This window comes from Marmota flaviventris, chromosome 7 (genome assembly GCF_047511675.1).
Source record: "Marmota flaviventris isolate mMarFla1 chromosome 7, mMarFla1.hap1, whole genome shotgun sequence".
In the NCBI taxonomy this organism is placed as follows: Eukaryota; Metazoa; Chordata; class Mammalia; order Rodentia; family Sciuridae; genus Marmota; species Marmota flaviventris.
This window is the reverse complement of record NC_092504.1, coordinates 17127694-17152441: the sequence shown is the minus strand read 5'-3', so window position 1 is coordinate 17152441 and position 24748 is coordinate 17127694. Positions and strand designations below refer to the sequence as shown.

The 24748-nt window shown below is 37.8% G+C and overlaps 1 protein-coding gene across 1 annotated transcript in view; it reads left to right on the top strand.

The window, feature by feature from the left end:
• The window catches only part of Adgra3 (adhesion G protein-coupled receptor A3), a 106169-nt gene that overhangs the window by 44483 nt on the left and 36938 nt on the right, over positions 1 to 24748 (top strand). The window contains exons 4-10 of the mRNA XM_027937299.3: positions 2558 to 2629; positions 4424 to 4495; positions 7411 to 7571; positions 10006 to 10219; positions 14857 to 15021; positions 17699 to 17900; positions 18738 to 18893. Of these exons, the coding sequence (XP_027793100.3) occupies positions 2558 to 2629; positions 4424 to 4495; positions 7411 to 7571; positions 10006 to 10219; positions 14857 to 15021; positions 17699 to 17900; positions 18738 to 18893 (1042 nt within the window). The remainder of the gene's footprint in view (positions 1 to 2557; positions 2630 to 4423; positions 4496 to 7410; positions 7572 to 10005; positions 10220 to 14856; positions 15022 to 17698; positions 17901 to 18737; positions 18894 to 24748) is intronic.

The following is a 24748-nucleotide window of genomic DNA, read 5'->3' as shown; positions in this document are numbered from 1 at the left end:
AGTCCCTGGAGAGAGAGGGGGCAGCAGGGAGGCCAGGTCCTTCCTTTGTGCTTCTTGCCATGCTGAAGCACTTGGTTCCTGTGCTGAGGAACCAAGTCCTCAGGCAGAGGCCTGACCTGCCCTGTCTGAAATGGTGGAGCTGAAGTTGATCATTGTTTCAGCTGTCCTTCCTAGTGATTCTAATGCTTTTAGACCTTCTAGAATATTCTTTCCTTTAACATCTAGGAGAGAACGTGACATCATATTGTCAGATAGGATCACTTACTCTTCCTTCCCTCTGTGAGTCACACCACAATATTCGCAGCTCTGCTGGTGGTAGAAAGGTTAATGCTGCTGATATGGAGGTTGAAGGACACTTGACTATTTGTTAGAAGAATTAGTTTCATTGGGGGTGTTGTAGAATACCTTAGGTTCACCGTCTAGTACTTTGTCCTACATAATTTCTCCAGGACTACTACCTAAAATAAATTTAATGACTGGTAGTGTAGTTGGGCATCGCCTTAGCAGTTTTTCATAGCATTACACATGAAGTTGTCTGTTGTGTTCTTGCTTAGGAAGGTAATTGCCATGTATAATGCTCTTCTCACCACAAAATACATTCTTAAATCTAATAGCTGACTTATAATTGAAGGGTCCCTAGGGCCCACAGTGGGCAAGCTGAAGGGGTCCTATGTAGGCTTGGTGGATGTGGATATTCTGCAGTGGTGTTTGATGGTTGCTTGTGGATATACATAGGCACCTTTTCTTACGAGGCCTTTCATCATTCAGTTGAGCATCCTCCTCCACAGCCACACATAGGTCTTTTATAAGCATCTCAAGCCTTTGCCTTTAGTTTATAGGTAACTTGAATCAGGAAGATGAAGTGGTTTTCTGAAAATAGACTACCAGAAGTAGGTGAAACCTAGACATTCAGTTTTTCTGTATCAACAAATTCAGGCTGAATCCTCAACCCAAATGAAAACCATATGTCATTAATACCTAAATTCCTTTTTAAGTAGACATAGCTGTAATGAAATTGTTTCCTAAAGAATCAATGGTGATTATACCATTTAAAGCTCAGAAGTAAGACAAGGTCATGAGTAGAACCCAGAAGTGCTTGTTTAAGCAACAGTTCATGAGGTGGTGCTTACTTTTTTTAAATGGTAAAACAGAAATTAGAGGAAAATCTATTGGAATAAATTTTTTTTTTAAAAAGCCCCCTGCCCCTATAAAGAGCCTGAGCTGTACAAAAAGCAAGATGAAGGTGTGTATTGCTTGAGGTCTTTTAGCTAACGTTGCCTTAGAGGAGGGCAGCACTATGAAACTGTTGCCCACCAGGATTATTTAAGGCAGCTTTTGAATACCCCAGGGAAAAACTGAATGAGTAGGTACCTGCTTCAAATGCCACGTTCTCACAGTTGATGTCAAACTAATACATCTTCTGCCATTACCACGTGTACAGATTGGGATCTGAAGGTTTTCTGTTGGAAATGGGTACTTCAAATCACTTTCCTAGAGTACCCCAGAGACAGTGTACTTCCCATGACAGAGAAGGGTATGTACATCGAAGAAAACATGATAAAAGTAATTCTCAAAAAGTTTTGTTTAGAGAGCTTGTTCTAATTCTTTCATTGAAATTTGAAGTGTCTTGAATTATTCACAGCCTAACAACTAATGATAATTAACGTTTGTTGTTGTGGAGGTTTCTTGCAGCATTCCCTGTGTTCACTGATGAACTGGGATGAAAGGCACACCGTTCTAGTTGAAAGTTGTGGGACATGTCAGTTGTTATCTCCCAACATAGACTTTTCACTTACAGCCAGGGTGGGTCTCTGATTAAATATAAAATTAAAATTGTATTTGTGATGCATAGTGTGAAGTACAGTCAGTAGAGAAAGAACCCCAATACTAACTAAAAATTCTGTATAAATGAAAAGGAAAACATTTCCTAGATTGAGAATAAAAAATATTTAGAAAAAATAACATTCGTTAGGACATTGAATTTAGGACTGACTGTAAAAAATAATTAGATCATTACCTAGATATTGTTAATTTGGCTTGAGACTAAATGATAGACCTTTAAAGTAAAATTAATTCAGTTTTTAATTACAGTTGGAACTCTTTTGAGTATTTTAAGGAATGAAGTTAGAAAGCATTGAGTTTCAAGTGTTTGTGAGGAAATAAAAGTTTCATCATTTTGATAATTTATCCTTTTTCCCCATTGTCTCTTATTTGCTGGTTGAGAGTGCCCAGTGTAATTTAGCTGTGTAGGTCATCTAAGGAATTGTATCCCAGGCAGTAAGATAGATGGAGTCTCATGTCTACTATTCCAGGTTTATATTGAGTATTTTGGTAGGAATAAATGCTTAGAATGTAAGTAAGTTGCATTTAATCTTGTATGCCAGATGTAAACGCAAGCAGGAATCATTATCTCAATTGAGGTGGGTAAATAAAATAAAGATGCAGAAAAGAAAGGTCTTTCATGATACCTGGGTGGTGTTCTCCAGTATAGGAGGTGTGAGATCTTTATAAATGGAGAGAACTAATTGAAGACACTTTCCCCCGCCTCTCTCCTCAGGGACCTGACAAACAATCGGATAGGATGTCTAAATGCAGACATATTTCGAGGACTTACCAATCTGGTTAGGCTGTAAGTACCTTTTCTTTCCTATTAAAATATAAGGAGGCATTTGAACCAGTACCCAAATGTTTATGAGCAACTATGATGTGTTCCATCTTGAAGTAGCAACTGCAGGGTTGTAGAGGCAATAAGAGACCAGGGAGCTCACGGTTTAGTCATGGAAAGGCAGTGTCCTCAGAGTATAATGCAGGTGGAGGAGCACTTATCCAAGATGCTTAGGAACAGAGCATTTCAGATTTTAATTTTTTTTTTTTTCTGGATTTTGGAATATTAGTTACACCTAGTGAGGTATCTTGGGGGTGGTACCCAAATCTAAACACAAAACATAACTTCCAGTAATTGTTTGGAATAGAATAACATGGATGTTAGTGAATAATAAAATCATATGGAGACATGAAGGTAAAACAAATACTCCATTGTTTTAGTCACATCTCCCCGAGTTAGCTTCTGTTAGTGATCTGATATATATACTTTCACATTTTCTTTTTGTTGACCCCACAGATATAGAAGCACATGCATAGGGTTTTTAAAATGCATTTTATCTGAACTTTTTTATTTTAAAAAAAGAAAGCCCTAAAGGCATGTATACAAGCAGGAGCTGTCACTGCCCCCGTCACTCTTCCCTCTCCACACTAGGTTCTCCATCTGCATGAGTGTCACTCTGTCCCACATCTGAAGGATTCAGCCTGGACCCTGGAGGAGCTCTCTGCCCTGCTGTGCCCTCAACTTGATTCTTGAGAACACTGGTTCTGAATTCTGTCCATTCTTGATGCTGCAACAGGCATCTAACAGATCCTAGGGGGAGGTGGAGGTTGATTATGCTGCCATTTCCTAGAGCCCTCTGTCCCATTTTAATATTATAGGCACCTGAAGGTCAGGTGAGCATCCTGAGTAGGCCCCCACCATGATTCCTATCTCCCCCTCCCTGTTTCTAGCTGCCAGAGGCACCCAAGCAACATGCTCTCTGCTTCAGCCCCTGAATTCATGGTCAGGTTTGGAAGAAATACCCTGTTCAGTCAAGTGGGTGTAGCGAAGCACTCAAGACTGGAGCATCGGGTTCACGAGTTTAATTCATGTGAAACTCCACAGGGTTAGGTTATTAAGCTACCTGATGTGGGGTACTGGAGGTCAGGTAATTTGCCCAAGCCCAGCCTTGCAGTGTATTCCGAGTCTCCCTTAGCTCCTGGGCTCTGGCCATTCAGTTCTTGTTTCCACCAGTGAGGGTGTGTTGCTGCTGCTGATCATGGTTCTTTACCTCTTCTTGCTGCTAAAATTTTAATTCTTGTGATTTCTTATTTATTTTTACCGTTCTCTTTGCTGCTTTCCTTAAATAATGCTGAGTGAACACATGAAGAGTAATTCCAGTGGGAATTTAGTATACCTTTTAGAAAAAGGTAGACAGATAAAATCCTTATCTAGCTTTAGTCTATTTTTTAAAAATTTGTTTACTAGTTTATATTAAAGGTTAAGACTGATTTCTTCAACCTCAGAGGAAATATTTACTAGTAGCTCCCTCTTTGTAAGAGTTAAAACAACTTTCATGAGTTCTTGATAATATTATGTAATGATCATAGAATATTTCTAAAAGTTTAAAATAGTAAAAAGTGATACATGCCTATTTATTTATTTATTGGTTCTTTTTAGTTATACATTGAAAATAGAATCCATTTTGATAAAATTATATAAACATGGAATATGTCTTATTCTAATTAGGTCTCCATTCTTGTGGGAGTATATGATGGTGGGATTCATTTAGGTATGTACCAGTATTTTTAAAGGTGAAATTATTTTTTTCCCCCTCAGGAATCTTTCAGGGAATTTGTTTTCTTCACTTTCTCAAGGAACTTTTGATTATCTTGGCTCATTACGGTCCTTGTAAGTAAGAATTCTTTGTCCTGTTTAACATGTGTTAACTTTTGAAAATTAATATCACTTATTATGTGGTCTGAGATATTTCATAAGCAATATCTTGTGAATTTTCAAAAATTAGGCTCTTACTTGAGGGCCTGCATTAACATGGAAAAGCATACAGTAAATCTGAGTAATGCATTTCAGACTGGAATGGCTAGATTTTCCTCACAATACCGTATCAGTGAAATCTATATTCAGAGTAAATAAATGGGTAATTGTTTCTTTCTGCCTTTTCAAATCAGGAAATGTTTTTGTGGTTTGACTAATTAAATCCTCAAAGTATAAACTATTCCTTCCTACGAAGACTTTGTTGCAGGGTATTTTATACCATAAGGATTCAGTTTTATCCTGCATTCCCTGCTGTACATTGAATCTACTACAATTTATTACTAATGTTTCTAGGGGTGTTTATTGAGAAGACTTGCTTTGTGAAGTCAGTGTAAGAGCTTCATACAGTTCTCTGTCGCTTTAGAATTGGTTCATTTTTTTTCCCTCGGATGCAATTTTGTTAACTGAGAGATTGCACAAGAGTTATTTTGAAAGTAAATGTATATCAAGATAAACCTTAATCTATCCCAAATTATGTTACACTAATTTCTGTTGGAATTATACTTCAGTTTGTTGTTTTTAAAATTTTCATTGTCTGTAATATATGGAATTGAATCTTTTTCTAGAGCAAAAAATTCTTCCCTGCCAGATGCCTCTGTTTAGTATGTGCTGAGTTCTCCCTTTCTTCCCAGCCCCTCCTCCCTTATCTTCGTCATCGTCATCATCTTTTTTGTAGTGCTAGGGACTGAACCCAGAGCTTGAGTGTGTTAGGCCAGTGTTCTACCCCTGAGCTCTGCCCCAGCCCTTTTCCTTTTCTGAATCTGTCATTAGAGTCTCATGTAGCAATTGCCATTGGATGTAGCCAGTGGGTTCCAGCTTATTACCATCCTGCAGGAGGTGTATGCACTAAAGTCCCATCAGGTCACTCTTATCTGGTCTTCTTGCCACAACTGTTCTTATCCAGAGGGCTGCCTATGTGTGAAAATAGCTCCTTTCGACCTTTTGACCCCTTTTGACACACTTAGTGGGCTCAAGTCAGCTGTTTCTCTGTTTTTTTTGTTTGTTGCAGTGCTAGGATGGAATCAAGGGCCTGGAGCATGCTAGGCGAGCACTCTACCACTGAGCCGTATCTCAGCCCACTCTGAAATTTAGGAAATAAGATTGCATGCTGGGTGCAGTGGCACACGCCTATACTCTCAGCTGTTTGGGAGACTGAGGCAGAAAGATTATAAGCTTGAGGCCAGCCTGTGCCAAATGGGGACACTCTGTCTCAAAATGAAATAAAAGGCAGGGGATGTAGCTCAGTGATAGAGGGCTTGCCTAGCATGTATGAGGACCTGCGTTCCATCCCCAGTACCGTGGGGAAAAATTTGAAAAGGAAAAAGAAAGAGGAAGGAAGGAGAGGGGATGGATGAGTAGAAGAAAGGAAGATGGCAAAGGATAATCTGTCTTCTGAGATTTTTGAGCAGCTGGAATGTGGCAAGTATTTCCAGCCCAGAACTGGGAAACATCGCAGTGTTTGTACTCAGTTGTGTTAGGAACTGAACTGACCAGAAGGTGGAGCTTCAGAATTAGAAGCCAGCCAGGTCTTCTGTCATTGTCTTCCCTTGGCTTTGTTTCATCATGTCCCTTTTTTCCTTTTTTCCCCCTGTGCTAACACCCTGTTAGAAGCATGCACACTTAGGCTTGCTGTTTGCACTTAGTTGGTTTATTTTTATCAGGCATATTCCGTTCTATCTTAGTATGTTTTGTTCTTCCTGTTCTATTCTCCATGCTGGCAGGGGCAGCATCTTGTAGTTTTTTCTTAGCTGGATGCATATGGCATATGAATAGTCAGGGCTTAGCAAAAGGAGTGCCTGCAGGTTATTGCGCTTGTGTCCACACTTTGTGTGTGTACCCTTTCTTTGGGTATTTCATCCGACTTCAAATTACGATGCTTTTTCTGCCTCATATAAAGATGATTCTCTGCTTTCTTTCATATCAAATATGCAGTATTATTTATTTAGTTAGTTTTGGTGGTGCTGGGGATCAAACCCAGGGCTTCAGGCATTCTGGGCAAATGCTCTACCACTGAGCTACATTCCCCAGTCCAGTTGTGAAGTATTCTTATTTTCCTGTTTGTGAAATGTTGAGTCTTTATCTTTTAAGCCATGGTGTCACTTGTTGCATAGGAGGAGAAGGAAAGGTCAGAAGTAGTCTCTATCCTTGAATGTACAATCTAGTCAGACATCAAAGAATTTAGGCACACTGAGGGCTGGGGTTGTGGCTCAGCATGTGTGAGACACTGGGTTCAGTACTCAGTACCACATGAAAATAAATAAATAAAATAAAAGTATTGTGTTCATCTACAACTAAAAAAAATATTTAAAAAAAGAATACAACCACATAGAACATTCCTATATTACTTTATGATGCTATTTCATTGCCAAAATCAACGGGAGATTGTAAACATTTAGACCTTTCAGCCATGAATATACTGAAAAATTGGGGAAAGGCTTCAAGATTCAAAATTATTGCCAAATTCATAGAGGCTTGGTAGACAAAAAGGATGGGGACTTGGTATTGAACTCTGGAGCTGTGGGGCTTGTTGCATGGATGAGGATGTCTGGCAGATAGTTTTTCTTTGCATTCCAACTTCTATCAAAAGCAGAGTTCCAGGTCAGTGGGGGACAGTGTTGGAGGCAGGTCCTTGGAAAGATGACCATAACTAGTTAGTGGTATATGTTAGAGGCATAGTAGAAGTATTGTGCTTTCCGGCAAAGAAGTAAACCAAGATAAAGCATGGTGCCATTTCATTTTTTTCACGATAATCTCCAATTTGTATTTTACAGAGAATTTCAGACAGAGTATCTTTTGTGTGACTGCAACATATTGTGGATGCATCGCTGGGTAAAGGAGAGGAACATCACTGTGCGGGACACCAGGTGTGTTTATCCTAAGTCACTGCAGGCCCAGCCAGTCACAGGAGTGAAGCAGGAGCTATTGACATGCGGTAAGGGAGAAATCAAAACTGAGAAAGCATTTACTGTGTTTTGACTTGCTACCATGTTTTTCTTGACAAACTGTAAAATTCTTTTGATGGAAACTGAAGTACAATCATTAATCTTTGAGGATTTGATAATATTGGGTTTATGCCAGCAAGTAAGCCAGCTGGATTAGAGAGCATTATTTTTTCGATTGGTCTTTAAGTTAACTGCTCTTAGGTTCTGAAAAGTTTTCTTTATGAAAAGTGATTTAAAAAATAGTGTAGGTAATTCACACTTTGCAGTGGCAGACCAGGAATTTGTTGATATTAGTAAAGTTTCAGGATGTCCACATATTGTTTGTTGGTAGGAGTGTGACATGATGTAACCTTTTTTTATTTTTATTTTTTTTGGTGCTGTACCTCAAACCCAGTACATCCTGCATGATAGACAGGGGCTGTACCCACTGAACTGTACCTGCATCCTGTGGCACAGTCCTTTTTGAAGTTTCTATAGTTCAACCAAGTGTCAGTGTCCCTAAAGTAGTGATGCAGTGCAGTTAGATCTTATAATTTTATGTCTTGCTAATTCTTAGGAAATGATCACCTGTGTGTGTAAATAATCAAGACTATAAATTGCATCCTAAGTTCTCAAAAAAATAGAGGAATAGTTTAATTACTTTTGACATGTTCATTCAGTGAGGTAATATGTTGCTATTGAATATCTGAAAACATGAGAGAAATAACACATTTACCATGTACTAAGTGGAGTTAGGGTGGATGAGAACAACCCATAAACCCACAGTAATTCCTATAATAATACAGTTAGATGCCAGCCCAGTCTTTGTGTTTGAAAAGAAAAAAATCTTGTCATTCTTTTTCTCTTTATTAACATTATTTTTGTTATTTAACAAGTAAAATATGCTCATTGAAAATTAAGATTTATGGGAGGAAACAAAAAAAATTAAGAAAAATCAAAACCCCTGTGTACGTTCTTACCACTCGAAGATAGCGAGTGTTGAGACATTGGTGTGTTATCTTCTGCACCTTTTCCCTTTGTTTTGTTTGGTTGGTTTGCAGTGCTGGGGATCATACCAGGGACTCACCACTGAGCCTCTTCCTCAGCTTAAGAAGCAGGACTCCTGTGTTTTGACAAAAATATTCTCTAATGACATTTTTCTAACTTTTTCAAAAATTGAAATAATGTAAACTTACCTCCTTATTGTATAAAATAGATGCATACTAATGCATTGTAAAGAGGTAGCCATAATTTAGTAGCTTCCTATTACTGCATATTTAACTTGTTGTTTTCTCAATCCATAAATAATGCAGTGATTAATGTCTTTGAATATATTTTTGTATATTTGCAATTATTCTTTAGGATATACACTGTTAGAATTGTGTTAAACAAATGAACTAATACTTTAAAGGCTTTTAATGAACCAATGCTGTTTGTGTACATTTTCACAAACATATTTAAAATCTTTTCCTTTCATTTTTCTGACTTGGAAGGAAATATATCATTTTTCAAAAAACAATTATAAAATATGGGATTTTAAAGACATTTTTTCTTAAGTGTTCTAAATTTTCCACAGTGAATGTGCATTACTCTTACAGCCAGAAACCAGTGTTTTAATCAAAGGTAATATAATGTCCAAATGTATTTTAAAATTGTTTCAGCATCTACTTATCCCTAGTTTCATGCTCTGGACTTAAGTTTTACATTTTTTTTCTTTTCTCTTGCTTCAGTGATCATCTGATAGTTTTATAATACCTAAGAGGAAAAATTATAAATATTAGAACTTGAGTATGTATTGGTTTCCTTTTAATTTTACTTAATTTTGTTTGCACCTGTGAGCCACTTTTCTTAGTCTGTGTTTTGTTACTATTACAGAAAACCTGAACTTCATTAAAAAAGAAAGAGATTCATCTAGAAGGAAAAGAAAAAATCCCCCCCAAAATGAGAAATAAGACATAAATGAAAGAGAAACTCTAAGTTTCTTTTCCGAAACTTAGATTTCAAAATTGGGAAGGCCCATTGGGTTGGCCTCTGGTGAGGGGCTTGTAGCAGATGGCATGACAGGTGAATGTGTGGGAACAGAAGGTTGCATTTCAAGATAGCACCTGAGAGCAATTTAGGGGGCAAGCTCAGGCTATTCTAGCAACTTGCTCTTTGGAGAAGAGGATGCTTGGTCGCTCTAAGAGACCAGCATTGCTTCTGAGGACAGGTGCCCCAGTGACCTGAGAGCCCCCTGCTTGGCCCCATCTTATAAAGGCTGCATCACCTTTCACCTTGCTGAACCAGGGACCAAGCATCCAATACCCGAGCCCTTGGGGAGCACACCCAAATCAGAGCACCACTCAGCTCAATAGCAGCCATCCCTAGGAGCAATGCTGATTACTGAGGGATGGTCATTGTTTCCTGTTATAGTTGTTTACCAGGTCCTTGTTTTACTCTCTCCAGATCCACCCCTTGAACTACCCTCATTTTATATGACTCCATCACATCGGCAAGTTGTGTTTGAAGGAGACAGCCTTCCCTTCCAGTGCATGGCTTCATACATTGACCAGGACATGCAAGTGCTGTGGTATCAGGACGGGCGAATAGTTGAAACTGATGAATCGCAAGGCATCTTTGTTGAAAAGAACATGATTCACAACTGCTCCTTGATTGCAAGGTAAATTTTTTTTTTTAGATGAAGATTCATCTCTAGATTTTATTTACCCTTTTGGAGTTGCCATGTTTAGTTGGAAATGCGGATTAATATTGTATCTTCTTGTATTGGAAAATGCAGACATTTTGCATTTGTTCTCTGGACTGTTATTCCTCTTTTAAAATTAAATAGACATCTTCCCATCCACTTTTGGAAGGAAATCTATAAAAGAGAAACACTTAAAAAGCTGGGAATTTTTTTCACTTAAAGCCTTCAGAAGAAATATGTATACTTTTTGTGCCAAACCTTATTTTCTTAACCATTTCCTGCTACTAAGCTTTTATTTTTACTTGGAAGAATTATCTGATTTTCACTGTTTTGTCTCATGATTAATAGTATATTTTAAGATACTTCTCTCTACCTACTAGTATAAAAGAATATGCTATCTGAACTGTCAACCCCATTGTTGGTATGAGCACCAAAATAGTTAATCTGAGCTTTATAAAAAAGGTTACAATATATGTGATGTTATCACCCATCAGTTATTTTATTTTGGTGAGATCTTTACTTGTAGACATTGAATTTTCCCCCTCCTTCCTTCTCTCCCTTCTTCCTGGTTGAATTTTTATTCTAGTAGAGCTATAGCTTCCAAACTCTGCCAGGGCACAGATGCCATAAGAAAACTGCTGAGAAAGTACAGGTTCTCTTGAGTTGATTCAAGTCTGATAAATTCTGAGGTCAACTTTTCTAGTTTATAATTCCTTTCTTGGAACTTTTTATTTATTACAATCATACTTTTATTTATGTCTTATTTCTTGTTTTGGGGTTTTTTTCTTTTCCTTCTAATGTCTGCCACTTTTAACAACTGAATCATCATTACTGTTTTTCTTTAGAATATGGTTTATATTTTCCTATATTTCAAAAATATAATTTATTTGTCTAATGATAATTTTGGATTATATCCTGAACAATACTTCTATAATATCCTGGATATTGCTTCTTGGCCAACAAATTCTAAAATATTTACTCTCTGGCCTTTGAAGAAAAAGTTTGCTGACTCCTAACTCTGGGTTCTATTTCATTTTTCTGAGAAGAGCTGATTTTTTGTTCGGTCAGGCAATAGTTGTGCTAAACTCAAACTCTGGTAGGTGGCAACTGAAATCTTGGTGTCTGTCCTACCTGTGTATGTACCCACAGGTCAGTAGCAGATATGGGTGGATTTGCATCCTTGGGTTTCTAGACAGGCTACATCCTCCCTCCTTCTGCCTCTCCCCGCTCTGTCTTTTGAGTCACTAAGATTGTGGTCTGTTTGAGTGGGGCCTGCCCTTTTGGGGGGCGAGGGGCAACGTGCACATTCAAAAGGTTTCTGGGAAGGGAGATCAGTAGAGGAAAAGTATCAAGAGGTGGGGAGGGAGAGAGGAAGTGCTGGGGAATAATATTGGCCAAATCATATTGTTACATATGTATGTATTATATGCATGTACACATATGTAACAACAAATCCCATCAATATGTACAACTATAATGCACTCATAGATAAATATGGGGCTGGGAAATAAGTGAAAAGTTTTCTGGTTCCTCTCCAGTGCTAATCCACTCTTCCTAATATCAGCTCCTCTTCATTTTCTGCTTGCTTTTGATCACTGGTCATGTGTTCAGATAGTTGTTATTTTTATTATTTGTTCAGAGTTTGAGTATTAATTGTAGGAAGTGTGGTTTAGTATGGGCTACTCAACCGTCCCCAGAAGCAAAATCCCATTATTAAGGGATAAGGTTGATAGAGATGATATATTCATGTTTTATTATTTTTATTGTGCTGTTAATTTCCCAGGCATGTGCATATGTCAAAATTCATAAAATTGTACACTCTTAAGCAATTTATGGTATAAATAGATAATAATTGATATACAATGCACCAGTCTTGAAAAACAAGCTAGACTTTGTTCTATGTAAAAGAATTTTGATTTAATTTATAGTCACAGTTGTGTGACTGTAAAGCAATTAAATTTACTTTATAAATCTAATAATAATCTGCAGGTTATGCTTAAATTATTGTAAATTCTTTATAGTAGTACAAAAACAATTTCTAAGCATAGCAACTCAGCTATTTTTACAATAATGTTGTTGGTAAAAACTTTTGACTAAAGTGAAAATTTTGTGAAGACTGCAAAGTTCTTCACCTAGACTTAGCCCAGAATAATAAAAGAAGTTTCAGGAGACAGAAGTGTATAACTTTTAAATTGGAGGGAGCTATCTGTTGATTTTTCATTGGTTTCTTCATGTCATTGATCCTTCTAATCAGTAAGAATTGGTGGTTGTAGTTCTCTTAGAAGATGAAATTGAAGTTATTTTTCTTCCTAAATTTCCTTAAATCTCTGTGAGTCTGTTTCCTGGAGGAGTCCTGGAGATTTTATCCCGATGATTGCCTTTATTTATTTTTTATTGTTTTTAATTTTGAGGGGGGGGTACCAGGGATTGAACTCAGGGGCACTTGACCACTGAGCCACATCACCAGTCCTATTTTGTATTTTATTTAGAGACAAGGTCTCACTGAGTTTCTTAGTACCTCTCTTTTGCTGAGACTAGCTTTACCTCATGATCCTCCTGCCTCAGCCTCCAGAGCTGCTGGGATTACAGGTGTGTGCCACTGTGCCCGGCCCAGTAATTGCTTTTAGACACTGAGGTATTGCTAAATGCTGTCCACAAACATCTTTGTATTGTGACTACAGTTCCCAAAGCCAGGTGCTTATGTGTCCAGGGACACCACACTGAATCCATGGAAGATCTGCAAGCATTTGTGGTGTTGGAGGAGTGCATACTGAATTTCTGAGCTTGACATTTGATGGACAGCACTCAGCCCTGAACCCCCAGCCATGTGCAGTGTCAGATTCATATCATTACTGTGCCCCTTTTGTTGGAGTCATATTTTGAGATGTGGGATTGTTTTTAGCAGTTGCCATGGTCCAAAATGAGTACTGTGTGAAAATTATTGTGGAACAGGATATAGGGGTGCCACTGCCTTTATGAATCCGAGATTTGAATTTTATTTATTTATTTTCTGAGTATGCAGTGGGCACTCATTTACTGTCAGGAAGTTGTGGTTATGTAAGAGTGAAATAAAAATTCTATTTCAAATTTATGTGTTGTTTTTTTCAAATAGCTACTAAATTGTTAGAGACACAGTCTTGGATTTTTTTTTCACCCCAAACTGAGGAAGTTTGGAAGCCTCTGGATCAAGGATGATTTTCACTGACAAACTTTCTACATACATTTTCCGAGTTGAGCATAGCCATGTAAGATAGAATGTTTGCAGACTTTATGGTTATTTAAATTTAATGTCAGACTTTTCTTTCACTTGATCTTGAAAATGTTTATTACAGTTATTGACTTCTTTTCCACATTTTGTAAAGATAATAAACATATTTGATAAATCAGAATAGGACAGTGTCTTGGAGTCTTTATAAGAACATTTTCTGCAGAGATCAATGGTTTAGGAGACCAGACAAATGTATCTTAACTGAAAGACATACTTTTATAAGTTAATTAAAATGCTAAATGCTATATGTTTTAAGTTTTATCATTTGTGTCTACATAACAGCAAAGTAGAGTGGGTCATGTGGGTTGGTAAAGGTTAATTGAAGGTTCTGACATTTGCTCTTTGATTAATAGGTTTTATATGAGAGAATTACAATTTCATCTTGAAAATGGGATTTACTGACAGTTATTTGGAAATATAGGTATTTAACTGGGCATGGTGGGCCACACTTATAATTCTTGCTACTACAGAGGTCAAGGTGGGAGAATTTTTAGTTTAAGAACAGCTTGGGCAACTCAGAGAAACCCAGTCTCAAATAAAATGAAAAGAAATACATCTGTCTTGTAAATAGAAATATACCTTTACATGGAATCCACCTTATGAACGCCATCAGTTGTTCATTCACTGAATCTTTTTAGAGATTAAATGGTTGTTTTCAGGGTAATCCTTCTTCTGTAGAATAATTTACCTTTAGTATTTTCTTTCTTTCTTTTTTTTTTTAAATATTAATTTTTCAGTTGTAGTTGAACACAATGCCTTTATTTTAATAATTTTTATGTGATGCTGAGGATTGACCCAGGACCTCACACGTGCAAGGCAAGTGCTTTACTGCTGAGCCACAATCCCAACCCTACCTTTAGTATTTTCTTGATTTCATAATTCACATAGTACTGTCCTTCCTTCATGCTTGAGTATTTTTGCTCAAGATTCTTCTGAGAATCTCTGAGAAGGTAGGTGTGACTTGGAAGCCTCATGTTGGCTGAGGAAGTACAGTGCTACTTTGGCCTTAGGGCTCTTGGCTCCTTTCCCTTCCCTAGGCTGGAAGGAGAGGCCTTCAGCATCGTGACCACTGCACTCTGTACATACTCCTGTCACTGCCCCAACCTCCTGTTTTAGGAATCTGTTCCCTTGGGTGTTTTGACTTGCCACTGAGGGACTTAAATTGGGGTGGGGGTGGGGGTGGGGCGCTGTTTCTTTATTTGTTTTTATCTAGCAAGTGCTTGGCTCAAGTGTGCGTTCAGTTACCTTGTTAGGTGACTGATTGAAGCCCACAATCTCTCTCTCACTGCCTAACCATATTTTCTCTATTTTTAAAATCTTTTTTTTTTTTTTTTTTCCCATGCAGTGCCCTAACCATTTCTAATATTCAGGCTGGATCTACTGGAAATTGGGGCTGTCATGTCCAGAGCAAACGCGGGAACAACACAAGAACTGTCGATATTGTGGTCTTAGAAAGCTCTGCACAGTACTGTCCTCCGGAGAGGGTGGTAAATAATAAAGGTGATTTCAGGTCAGTGACACGGAAAGTACTTCAAAAGTCTTGATTTGTCCTAAGTCTTTTTATTCTCAAAGGTACATAATTGGACTCTATTCTAAGAAACAGAATTTGAGAAATGTATATTTGTACACGTATATATCCTCATATGTCTAAGAACTAACTTTAGAATGATAATTTCAGAAGTATTTATGGAGATTGGAAAAAAAAGAAGCCTGAACGTTATTTCAGACATAATATTTATTTATTTAATTCTCTCTCAAAATAATCATTTTAAACAAATGATTTTGTTGTGTAAGTTAAAAATCACTACTTTAGGAAAATATTTTGGATATTCTGTTAAGATAATACAAAACTTAGGCTAATGGTTTTGTCAAGGACTGCATTGTAGATGAACATTGAGGGTTTGGCAGGGTTGTGAAGTCACTCACTCATAGCTGTGCTGTCCACTCAAGAGCCAATAGCTAGGAAAGATGCATATCTCATTTTCTCTCCCTACTTGTTCTTGTGGAAGCTAGGTGAGGACTTTGGGAATGAAAGGTGGTGGGGAGTCTTGAGACTGGGGAGCCACTGGAATCTCAGGGGTTGGTTATGGGACTCTGTTAAGATGAGCTGAACAAGTTAATTTGTTTTAGTAGAAAGTTTAGAACATGTGAGAAATAACAACTTTTACCTTAGATATGTCTTACTTTCAATGTTGCTTTAGCACATTTACATCTATTATTAACTCTATTATTTGAGGGATTTTATTTAAGAGTTTATAGTTGATATGAACAAAGGGAAATATATGACTCTTTAAGGCAGCAATAAAGATTAACTGTAATTTGGCATGGTCTCTGGTGAGTTTATTGTCACCTCTTGACTACAATTGTAATATTTTAAGAGTTAGAAAACCCTTTGGTGTTAATCTTGCCAATCCAAGGAGAAGTAGCAATAATAAATCTTATAGCTCCCCTTTTTAAATTTTGCTTTTTTTTTTATCGCTCCTTTCTTGTTTTTCTTTTTTTTAAGATTCTTCTTGACATACGGAAACCAGCATTTATTATTGCCAATGAGAAGTCTTTATGTGCATTAAATATTGATCTATATTTATATTGTGTACTTTAAGGTGAAATGTTTGACATTTATTAATTTTGTTATTTTCAGTATCTTTTATTAAATAATCATAATCTGATGTTTTCTGTTTATGGTGAATTTTATGTTTTACTCATAATTTTTGAGTGTTTTACATTTTTTAAAATAGGAGAAAAATCTAAATATTTAACTGATTAATGAATTATTTATCTTTTGACACTCCTTAAGATATTATACAATTAAACTCCCACTGCATTAATAAGACTTAGTTTAGTGTTGCTTGATCTATTTATGTAGTTTCTGGTAATGAATTGCGTTTTGATGTGACTGACATTATAATTCAGTTGTTCCTTGTTCAGCATCATTACAACTTGTATTAAAGATGCTTAAGTTCATTCCCAGTTTTTGAGAAATAGAGCTCAAATAACAGAGCTTTCTCCTACCCCAAGGGGCAATGAGCCCCGTCCACAGGGCTTGTAGTCACTGGTCAGGGAGTAGTTCCCCCCATGATTTCTGTAGTCTGCTGTGTTGGAGTCTGTAAGACCACGCCCGTGTTCAGACATTGCTGGGAGGACTCCAGGGACTCAGCACAGAGCTGAACTCACAGATACAATATATAGTATTAATGTATTATGGCACATGAGTGGATGGAAGGGGGAAAGACCCAAGTAGGTGCTGGAAGAAGTCTCCTATAGGCTTGCTTCTTTATGCCTGAAGGGGGTCACAGAGACCTACTCTGCCAGCAGTTGTGAAAAGGCAGGGATCCTTCTGTAGCATTTCTGCCCAGGAGGCCCATTCGAGACACAGAACCTTGACTTTTCCTGACAGCTGGTCCAGTAGCCCCCTCTGGTTAGCATGAATCAAAATTCCAGACTCCTCCACGGAAAGCAGGGACTCGTCCTAACCATCTAGGCAGAGTGAATGACACTCACTGGGTAACTTCAAGGGCATGTGCTGGTCACTCAGGTTCCCAGGCAACAACTGAAGGGCCGGTTTTGCAAGCAGGCCTTTCTAAGGACAGCAGTCACGGAACTGCTCTGGTACCTTTTTTTTTTTTTTTTTTTTTTTTCACATATCCTAACCCTACAAGTATAAAAGGCCAAATTCTGTTTATTGGGCAAGAGTCTATATGCCTTATGATTATATAATGGTATTAAATAGACATAAGACCATCTGTTGCACCAACTTTCTTTTTTCTCCATTCATAGCAAAATCTAGAAGGTTTTACAATTTTATTTCAGAAAAAAATATTATTATTTTGTTGAGATATCTTTAGCAGGTGTTGGGGTTGTGGCTCAACAGTAGAGCTCTCGCCTAGTGTGAGTGAGGTCCTAGGTTCGATACTCAGCACCAAATAAAAGTAAATAAATAAAATAAAGGTATTAAAAATAGTAATTTTTATTATTAAAAAAAGAAATATACTCAGTAGATTGATTAAAACAGGCTAGTCTGTGTATATTGTTTTTCTTTTTCTCCAAGGAGTTTCGCGTCTCCTCTTGGTTTTTGTCTGTGATGATGCACGGTGTGTCCTCTCCTTGGTTTTTCTTCTGTTGTTGCTACCCTTGGTTCCCTCTGTCGTTCTAGGTTTTCTTAGACTATTCTGTCTTCACCTCTCTAGATGGCCCAGGACGTTGGCAGGCATTACCGCATATCTGCAGTGTACCCGGAACACCCACGGCAGTGGCATCTATCCTGGAAACCCTCAGGATGAGAGAAAGGCTTGGCGCCGATGTGACAGAGGTGGCTTTTGGGCAGATGATGATTATTCTCGCTGCCAGTATGCAAATGACGTCACTAGAGTCCTTTATATGTTTAATCAGGTAACCAGATCATCTTCATATTTACTCAGGCTGTGAATAAAACATGGTGTTCCAATCTAATATGTGATTTGAAAAATTCCCCGGTGAAGTGTAACGCCCTGGTGTTACGCCCTCAGTTGACCTGTCCTCGGGATCATGCTCCATGTGCCCTTCTTCCCTTCCCGTTGCTGGCTGGCCTCGTGCCCTTGATAGGGGGGTCTTTGTCATCTGTGTCCACCAGGCAGAATCCCAGCACCTTCCAGTCCTCATGGAAAGCCACATTCTGGGTTCCTTTTATGATCCCTGTGTCCAGAGTGACTCCTTGGTACACTAGTGTGACTCATGTGCCTCTCACTTTTGCTTCTCTGCTCTTTGTCCTGTATTGTTTCCCTGATCCTTAGCGGCAGCTTCCCCTTTGTGCAGTGGTTGATGTTTAAGTCAATAAATAAGCAAATGCAGAACAGCACTGGCCGTGCATGTCAGTAAAGATAAGTGCTCAATAGTGGTTGCTACTCTGGTTCAGTGGGAGTGCAAGGAGGTTTCAGTCAGTAGTAGCTGGGGTACTTGGGAAAGGCATTCCAAGGTATGTCTAGAATTTGGGTGAGCTGGGAGGAGGAGATAGTGCACTGTGTTTACCGATGTGTTGTGTCTTATTATGTTTTATTCCAACGATACAAAAATTTTCCTCTAGTTGGTTTCCTTTAAAATCCCAGTTTTCTTGAATTTGAGAAATGTGTTTTAAGGTTATGATGAGTAAGTAATAGTTCTGTTCATTCCCATGCTTGTGAAATGCAGAGCTAAAATTTCAACCTTTTACTGGTCACTTGCCAAGTGCTGCTCTTTGCCTTCCTCTCGCAGATGCCCCTCAATCTTACAAATGCTGTGGCAACAGCTCGGCAGTTGCTGGCTTACACCGTGGAAGCAGCCAACTTTTCTGACAAGATGGATGTTATCTTTGTGGCTGAAATGATAGAAAAATTTGGAAGATTTACCAAAGAAGAAAAATCAAAAGAGGTATTTTCCCCAAGTTCAGATTTGTAGCATATATTGTCACCAAATAGAAATGGAGCCAAAGCTTTGTTTTAAAAACTGGCTTATGTTTGCTATGTCTGAGCTGGGTATACTTTTTATTTTCCAACATTGTCATGGAGGTGTGTATACTCCAGTTAGTATGGGAACCTGTGTACTACTGCAGGGAGGAGAGGTGAGCTCAGATCTTGCACCTTGAGGTACTGTTAGGGCCTAGGGCAGCTTTCGCTCTGTGAGGGTGTGCCAGGGCTTCTTGTTTCTGACACCCATCATTTCCCTCATCCACACAACTATGTGTCATCCTCCTGGGTGTGAGTTTAGTCATCCAGATCTTGTTGTAAACTGCCTAATTGCTTCCTGAAGAAATAGAGGCCATTGAGAGCCCTTTTTGAAGTTCCATATGGTTGGGATATACAAGTTCTGAAGGTTTAATGAAATGATAGTTGAAGAGATAGATATGTTTACCCTGACTTGAATACTGCACAGTATACACATGTGGAAAAACATCACATGGGACCCCATAGATATATACAATTTTATGTCAGTTACAATTTTTTTTTTTTTTTTTTAAATTAGTGACTTTGTCAAGGGGTATATTTCAACAGGACCAAATTAAAACTATGATATCCTTATCAACATGATATTCTTCAGGGGAAAATAAAAAACTACGTATTTTAGATTGAGTAGTAAACAACAAAAAAATGAAAATAATTGTATGAGGCAAGATTATTTATTGTGTTCTGAAGGTGTAAGTTTTGAGCTATGTGAGAACTTTGTTGTTTCCTTTGTAATATAATCCCTCATACCAAAATGAACGGTAGGTAGAAGGAACCTGCCCAGTCCAAACTGGAGTGCAATGCAGGGCTGAAAGAAAGCAAGCAGATCCCAGGAGCGTCTAGGATGTTCCAAAAGAGTGTCCTGCAGCATCACCTTTGCCTTCTAGTACAGTGTTGCCCTGTCTTGCAGAACTAGGGGAAACACACTGGCCAAACAAAACATGAATCTTTATGTAGGACATCTCAGATACATTGATATGGATCAAAGGTAAATTATTCATTTTGTTTTCCCTAGATCATTTAACCAAAGATTTTTTTTTTTTTTTTTTGGTAGAGTATCTTTTGGCCCTCTGATGTTAGACATTTTTCTTGTTAGGATGTAGTTGTTCAAGGAAGGAAAATAGATATGTGTACATTAATGGAACTCAGGCAAACGGGGACTTCACAGGCCAGTGGGAGAATATTTCAGTACTGTTATCTGAACTCTAGAGACTGGGGTTTTCTAATGAGCTGTCCTGCTGTTACATTGTGCTCCAGGCCACAGCCACTCCCTGTGGTAAGTGTTCTTAGCACTGGGAGAAGTGGTTTGGATTCTGACTCTTCTGCTTTTGTTTTTCATTGTTGCTTAAATCACAGGTTAGCAGCCCACATGATTAGTGGTTGTTTCTGGAAGTGGAATGTTTTGAGTTACTAGAATAATTATAATGACATTTGGAACGTGAGCACTGAAAAAAGATTTTGCCAAGTTATAATGCCTGTTTCTTCCTTCCCTACCCTGTTTGGATGTGAGGAATTTCTTGCTTACCTCTCAATTTGCAAAGAACAGTTTAGCCCTGAGGTTCAAGTTGAACTGTTGCCAGTGCGTAGAGTGAACAGTCTGCTGCTTTGATGCTTCTAGGTGGAAGTGTCCTGCTGAACTGGGGGAAGACAGTTTTGTGGGTTAACTAACCGTGGGCCCTTCCTTATTTTTAAAATGGAAATGCTGCCCTGTTTAACTTGCAGAGTTCTTATGAACAAATGAGAAAATCCAGGTAAAACTTTTTTTTTTTTTTTTTCAAAATAGTTGCAAAAATTGGGTCTGTTTTTTTAGGGTATGAGATTAATCTTCTTAAGATCTTACAAAATCTTGAGTACTTTATTTAGTTATCTTAAAGTTTAGTTTGAAGGAGATTGCTATCATTTCATGGTATAAAATTAATGATTATCTTTGAAAACAAGTAACAGGAACTTACCAAACATAAATAAGAGAAAGAGAAGGAAAATATTCAAGACTGAGTCACTGAGTTGTGGGCATATAAATGTAATATTACCTGTGATGTGGTGACTGATTTCCTATACAGTTCTTTGGAACCTTAAACTGTAGGCTGTAGCTTTCACTGTTTATTAGTGTAGTAAAAAGAAATTATGAGGTTTAAGAACTTCATTTTAAGTTAATTAACAGCATAAAATTATGCTAGGATATCCTAAAATGCACGTGTCTTAGAGGGACAAAAAAATTAATTGATTTTTGTATTATATCCCAAAAGTTAATTCTGCTGTGGATAATTTGTTAAGTAAAGTATAGCGAGGTAATTGCTTTTTAAATTGTGATCGAGTCTAACCAACACAGACTAGTACTCTTTTGTCTTAGGAATAGGTACTAAAAGCTATCAAACTGACGTATTAAGTTATTTTCTAAAAACAGCTAAAGATTGTCAGACAAAGTAAGTGTCTATTCCATATTCATTAGAGGTATTTTTCTTATGAAACTAGTATATATCCATTTCAGAAGATGATAAAGTGCATAAAGTGTAGATTTGGTTTATATTGCTTTATTGAGCTCTAGTTTTAAATATGCAAGTGAGACACATACCTTAGGCTAGTTTACTAAGTTCATTTAGTTCAATTTTATGAACATATTCTTAAAAAAGTATATTTCTTTTATTTATTCATTTTTAAATATTCATTTCCTTGTTGACATTTATGATGATCCTTTATTTTTAATATTTCTTTATTTTTTTTCTTGATCTTACTTGGTAGACTTTTCTGTATGATTAATCTTTTCAAAGACCCGGGTCTGGCTCTGTGATTGAGCTCGGGTCAGAATCAGTGGCAGGGTTTGTTAAACAGAGACTGCTGCTGTGAGCAGACCCCTCCCCGCCGTTCCCAGGTGCTGACACGGTAACTCTGGGGCTGGTTCTGAGAATGTGACTTGCAGAAGGTCAGCTCAGGTAATGCTGGGCAGTGTGTCCTTGGCATAGGCTTTGAAAACCTCTGTACTGTCTTAATTTTCTATCCTTATATTGCTTTTAAAGATGTTTTTCCTTTGGGTTTAACTTTTTGAGAACTTTTTCTTTGGAAAAATGTGTCAGTTTTCAGCTTTCACCATCTCGATTCACCCATCTTTCCCCCTTACCTTCCTTCCCTCTGCCCGCCCTTCCTTTTTCCTTCTTTCCTTAGCTCCTTTGCTTCATTCTTTTTTTCTTAGTGCTGGAGCATTTAAAAACAAATTCTGTACATCACATTTCATTCATAATTTTCTAAAATAAAAGGAGCTTTAAAAATTGCTCTTCTGTCACCAGAATTAGCCCACGTCCCTAGTATCTGCAGATATATAGTCCATGTTCTATTTTCCTTGATTATGATTTCTTAAAGATGTGGATCTCCTGCCTAGTTACCGTGTAGAATTCATTCATACCATTTTGCAGTTGGTGAGCTGTTATTTTCTAGATGAACAGTTAGGTCATCAGCAAATAAATAATTGGTTCATCAGTTCTTATCTAAAAATGTACCCCTCTATTTTTATTTATTTATTTTTATGAAAATACGGGGCGCCTCCAGATCAGTATGGATTAAGAGGTGTTAATGGGAATGTTCTGACATCTCTCTTAAGTGTAATGTTTGCTTGTTTGACGATCATGAAGACCACTCCGTTAATAGCAGCCGTGATGGTGAAAATGCTGTGACGTCTTAGTCAAGTTTGGATGACAGGTTACTCCAACCTCTCGTCTCCATCCTCCGTATTAGCTTCCCTGCAACAGATGCCCAGCTACATATCTGTTTGTCATTCTTGTTTCTCTGGTTCTTAGAATTGACAGTGTCCCTCACCACTCTGCACTTGAAAATATAAATACGGGAAAGGGCCTAAGTCACTTGGCCTTTCTTAGAAACTGCCTGCTTTTCTTTATTTCTATTTCCACTAGGTTGTGTGAGAAGACATTTGTCTTCTGGGTTTCCTTTGTTTTAATTTAGCATGGAATAAGATGTGCTGAGCATTTCTTACAGGGAACCTGGTCTCCTTATTTTACACATGAGCAAACTGGGTCTCAGCGAGTCCAACTGATTTGCTCTGGAATATCTAACTTTGTAAGTGACAGCCTTAATCCAGGAACATTGAACTACAGGCCACAGGAGTATTCTGTCTTCAGTGTTAAACACCGTACGCCTACTACATTATAATTAAAGATCGAGTTTGTATATTATCTTGTCTGTTTATTAATGTAACGTATCAGACATTTATTGAATTTGCAGATGATTTTGACTTTAGAACATAGAATGATCTGTCTCTTACAACTGTGGCTCTGGACACTTTCATTGTTATGCATGTGGCATTTTTATTTCTTCACATTTCATCTTTGATAAAGTGAGTTCCCATGTGTTTTCATTGGTCCTTACAGTTTAGTGTGACAGGTGCAGGAACAGGTGCCTGATTCCTTCCGACCCTTTGGAGTGACCTACAGGAAATGAGTCCAGGGACAAATACGATGCTTTGTATGGAATGCTGGTTGCACATTAAAACTGTCTCTGAGTGTCCGATTTCGGGCATACTTTTTCAATCCAATGCATTGTTCCCTCTTGTGTCCCTTTTGGCCACTGTGTCGGATTCAGAGCCACTTCCCTAACCAGGCTACAGAAACATGTAGCATTCTGTGATCATCTGCTCTACAAATATTTTGGCAACAAATTCCTTTCTTTGGTTCTTAGCCATTTGGTATAAAAATGAGAAAAATGTCTTGTTCTTGGCTAGGGTCATCCTCTTACCTTCCTAGAGGTGCTCAGTTACATTCCTACATGGGTCTTATCTAGTGGAGCAGAGCAGAATTCTTTGGTCACATTATCATAATTTTTCTGGAAAGATGACACGTCTTCCAGGTTTTATGTTAGATCATTATACAGACCATATATTTTAATCTGCAAAAAAAAAATGGTAAACAAATTTTAATTGTACTTATGCTGTGCAGGTATTTCATATAGTTAGTAGTGCCTCAGAATAGAATCAGTATTTTATGTGCTTTATCTCTTAAGTTTTTGTAGCCAACAGGAATTTCATTTCTGATAGTCATAAAGCATATTTGACTACTTCATCTCTCTTAGTTTTTTGATTTCCACCTAGAAACTCGAGGTAACAATAAATCATAATAATGGACAAAAACTTAAGTCATTCCAGTTGTTCTGAATTCCCATTTAAAATTAGGACTTCTTAGTTAATCTCTGTATAGACACCTGACTGGTACATTCAGTAATGGACATATCAGGAGTCAGAACCTGTCTGTAACTTCCTGTGGAGTGGAATTCACCAGCCCTGTCATCAGAAGGAAAATGTCCTGGGATGATAATATTCCTGTGAATCATATAAAATGGAATGAATGGAATTCTGTAAAATGTGGTTGTTAGCCTCTTCTTCTTTGCCTTTCTTTTTTTTTTTTTTCTCTCAAGACAGAGTCTTGCTCTGTTGCCTGGGCTAGTCTACAGCTTCTTTGCCCAAATGATCTGCTACCTTGACCTGTGTCCTGGGATTTGTGGGCAAGTGCCACCTTGCCTGGTAGGCTTTTTCTCTCTGCCATTTGATTGTGTTGATATCTTAGATTTGGGAGAAGTACCTGTGAGAATATGTGAGTCCATTAAAATAGGGGGGTTGGATTGTTTTGTTATTCTCCGTCATTGCCATGATCACAGTCTGGATCATTTTTAAAGAACGGGATTACTGGCTTGTTTTGTATTTTCTTCACTGGGCTCTAAGCTTGAAGACCGATCATGTGTGTTTCCTTCACTGCTGTATGTCTACTGCGCAGGGCTCACTTTGGC